At 44.1% G+C, this 2,735-nt stretch overlaps 1 protein-coding gene across 1 annotated transcript; it reads right to left on the reverse strand.

Annotated features, from left to right (window-relative positions):
* Positions 1–1,436: 1,436 nt before the first annotated feature.
* Positions 1,437–2,372, reverse strand: LOC309406479 (olfactory receptor 10T2-like; the record flags this gene model as incomplete). Its single annotated transcript, XM_082001719.1, has 1 exon — positions 1,437–2,372. The coding sequence occupies one exon, from the start codon at positions 2,370–2,372 to the stop codon at positions 1,437–1,439; it is 936 nt and encodes a 311-aa protein (XP_081857845.1).
* Positions 2,373–2,735: the final 363 nt, after the last annotated feature.

Consider the following 2,735-nt stretch of genomic DNA (forward strand, 5'->3'; position numbering starts at 1 on the left):
ATGCTGACCGAGGTGTGGGATCCCCATCGCTGATATATATATACTGCTCCCTCAAAGTCACAATGGGTGTGCGCAGCCAGCCCAACCTTTAGGTATGACGGTGTTTTGCTGTGTGGTGTAACTGGAGCAGGTGCTTTCTGACAGAGGAGAATCAGAGGCAGATGAGCTCCCTGGCTGGAATTAACAACAGCTTTGTCTGTCTCCCATCAAGACAGCGGGCGCCGGTCGCGATAGGAAGAAGAAGTCACAGTCACTGCTGTCCTTTTCCCCGGCCGTCCTTCAGGTTTATTGACTGTAACCTTGCGACATGGAGTGGAAGGGCGCAAGAGAGCCAGTCCGTTTCCCTGTGTTCAGAGAACAGTTACGCTCCAGATGAACAAGGCATTCCTCAGTCTCACACCAAGTGGCCAAGAGGAGAAGCGTCACAAGCCCAGCTGTGCTCTCCGACTTTCTCAGCTTGAATGGAGCATAAAAGGGCATGGAGATTACAGCCATCAGCTCGGAGGCCCAGGGCCACGCTGTGCCATAGGTCTGATGAAACTCCAGGAGCTTTGTTCCTGGAGGAGAAGCCATCATTGGCTGGGCTGGTGGAGGCTCGTACTTCATTGAACAGCTCTACGCCCACCTGGGTCATAAGACAAGACCATTCTTCTTCTTCCCTCTACAGGGTGGTACTGAATGAGGAACCAAATAATGTTGTTCCGTACAGCAATGGTGATCTCAGGGCCTGGCAAGAATCATGCAGTCGTACAAAGGAACATGTGTCAGGACGTACCCTGCTTCAGAAATGGGGTGCTGGGCCAGGTGTCCCCCAGACGTCCCTTCCAGTGTAACTTCTTCTGTGAGTCTGCGTGTGCATGAATTATCTCTGCCTCTGAACTGAAAGCCAACATGGGGATAAGAAAGCATAATAAATGCCATGCAGCTCTCTTACAGACCCAGTTATCCAAACGTTGCAGGTACCATGCTAAAGCTGATGCTTTTCATGCTGAAATCAGGAATGATCCACTTCAGGGCAGAGATATTTCTTTATTACCACCTCTTTTTCACTTTTAACATTCTGTCAGATTTTTAATAAATCGTAGGGCTTTTTATGGCACGGGTGCCTTGGAAAAGGGATGTTGGGCCCTCTGTTATCCCAGTTTTCCAGAAACAGCTACAATGAGTGTCTAGCTTGAGAAATGTAACTCTGAATGTTGTGGTTTGATTTTCAGGTGCTTTTTCTGCGTTTCCATTATGCTTTATTAGAGTCATGTCTGCAGTTCAGCTTTTAATATTGCAATTTCTGCTACTGTGCATTATCATAGGATTATCCAGGTTGACATCCAGCATTATTCCAAATTGCATTGTACCGTGCTTTTTCAGTGCCAAAGTACCGAAAAAGCCATCCACCTAAGGCAAGAGCCCATTCACACCAGAACTTCAAGGAGGTCTCTTCACCTCATCCATGTGCACAATTTTCTTTCCAGGCCTTCCTGAATGACCAAGTGCACACGCTTGTTCCTGAGGGTATAAACCACAGGGTTAAGCAAGGGAGTCACCACAGTGTAAGTGACAGAAATTAGAGTGTCCTCCTCTAGGGAGTAGGTGGATTTGGGCCTTAAATAGATGATGGAGGCGCACCCAAAGTGCACAACAACCACAATGAGATGGGAGGCACAAGTGGAAAAGGCTTTACATTTCCCCTCAGTAGAGGGGATCTTGAGGATCGTGTTGAAGATCAAAATGTACGACAGAAGAATCAACACGAATGAACCAAACACAACCACAATACAAAAAATAAAAATTACTATCTCAATTCCTTTATTTTCTGTGCAAGCTGCCTGAATGACAGGAGCCATGTCACAGAAGAAGTGATTAATTTCCTTCTCTCCACAGAAAGGCAATGTGAATATAAAGTAGGTATCTATCAGGGACAAGGTAAAGCCAGTCACCATTGCGAAAGCCACTATCTGACTACAGACTCTGTCGTTCATGAGGACTTTGTAATGTAAAGGTTTACATATAGCCACACAACGGTCATACCCCATTGCTGTCAGAAGCACACAGTTAGTGCCTCCAAAGCCAAAGAAAAAAAACATCTGAACAGCACATCCAATGAAAGAAATGGACTTTTCTTCTGTTATTAGATTTACCAGCATCTTGGGAATGACAGCAAATGTGTAGCAAGTTTCTGAAAAAGAGAGAATGGAAAGGAAGAAATACATGGGGATGTGAAGATGACGATGAAGCCTGATAATTGTCATTAGCAGGACATTTCCAGTGAGGGTGACCAGGTAAGCCAGGAAGAAAAAGACAAATAACGGAATCTGCAGATCTGGAAAATCGGAAAATCCTGTCAAGACGAACTCCATCACTTTGGTTTCATTCATCATAAAGTTTCTGATCTAGAAAGTGGTCATTAACAAAAAGAAATCTGACATGAATGGTGAGAAAAGTAACAAAACCATTTCCCCTTCATAATCCCCAAAGCACAGTATAACAGCAGGGAGTAGTTCTCTGACACAAATGGACAGTATTTCTACAGTGAAGCAATAATAACAGTAAGCAAGAGAACTTTGTTTTCTTTTGCGTTCCCTGCTCCTTTGAAAACTCTCAGTTTAGAAATATTATTAAATGTAGTATTATAAAATGTTTCTTTACTGTTCCTTCAGTATGAATTAAAACAGTAAGAAAACCACGTTTGGTGTCTTACTCGAAATTCAGAATAGCAGCTCAGTCTAACAGCACTGAAC

This window comes from Phaethon aethereus (assembly GCF_964289735.1).
Source record: "Phaethon aethereus genome assembly, chromosome: 1".
Taxonomy (NCBI): Eukaryota; Metazoa; Chordata; class Aves; order Phaethontiformes; family Phaethontidae; genus Phaethon; species Phaethon aethereus.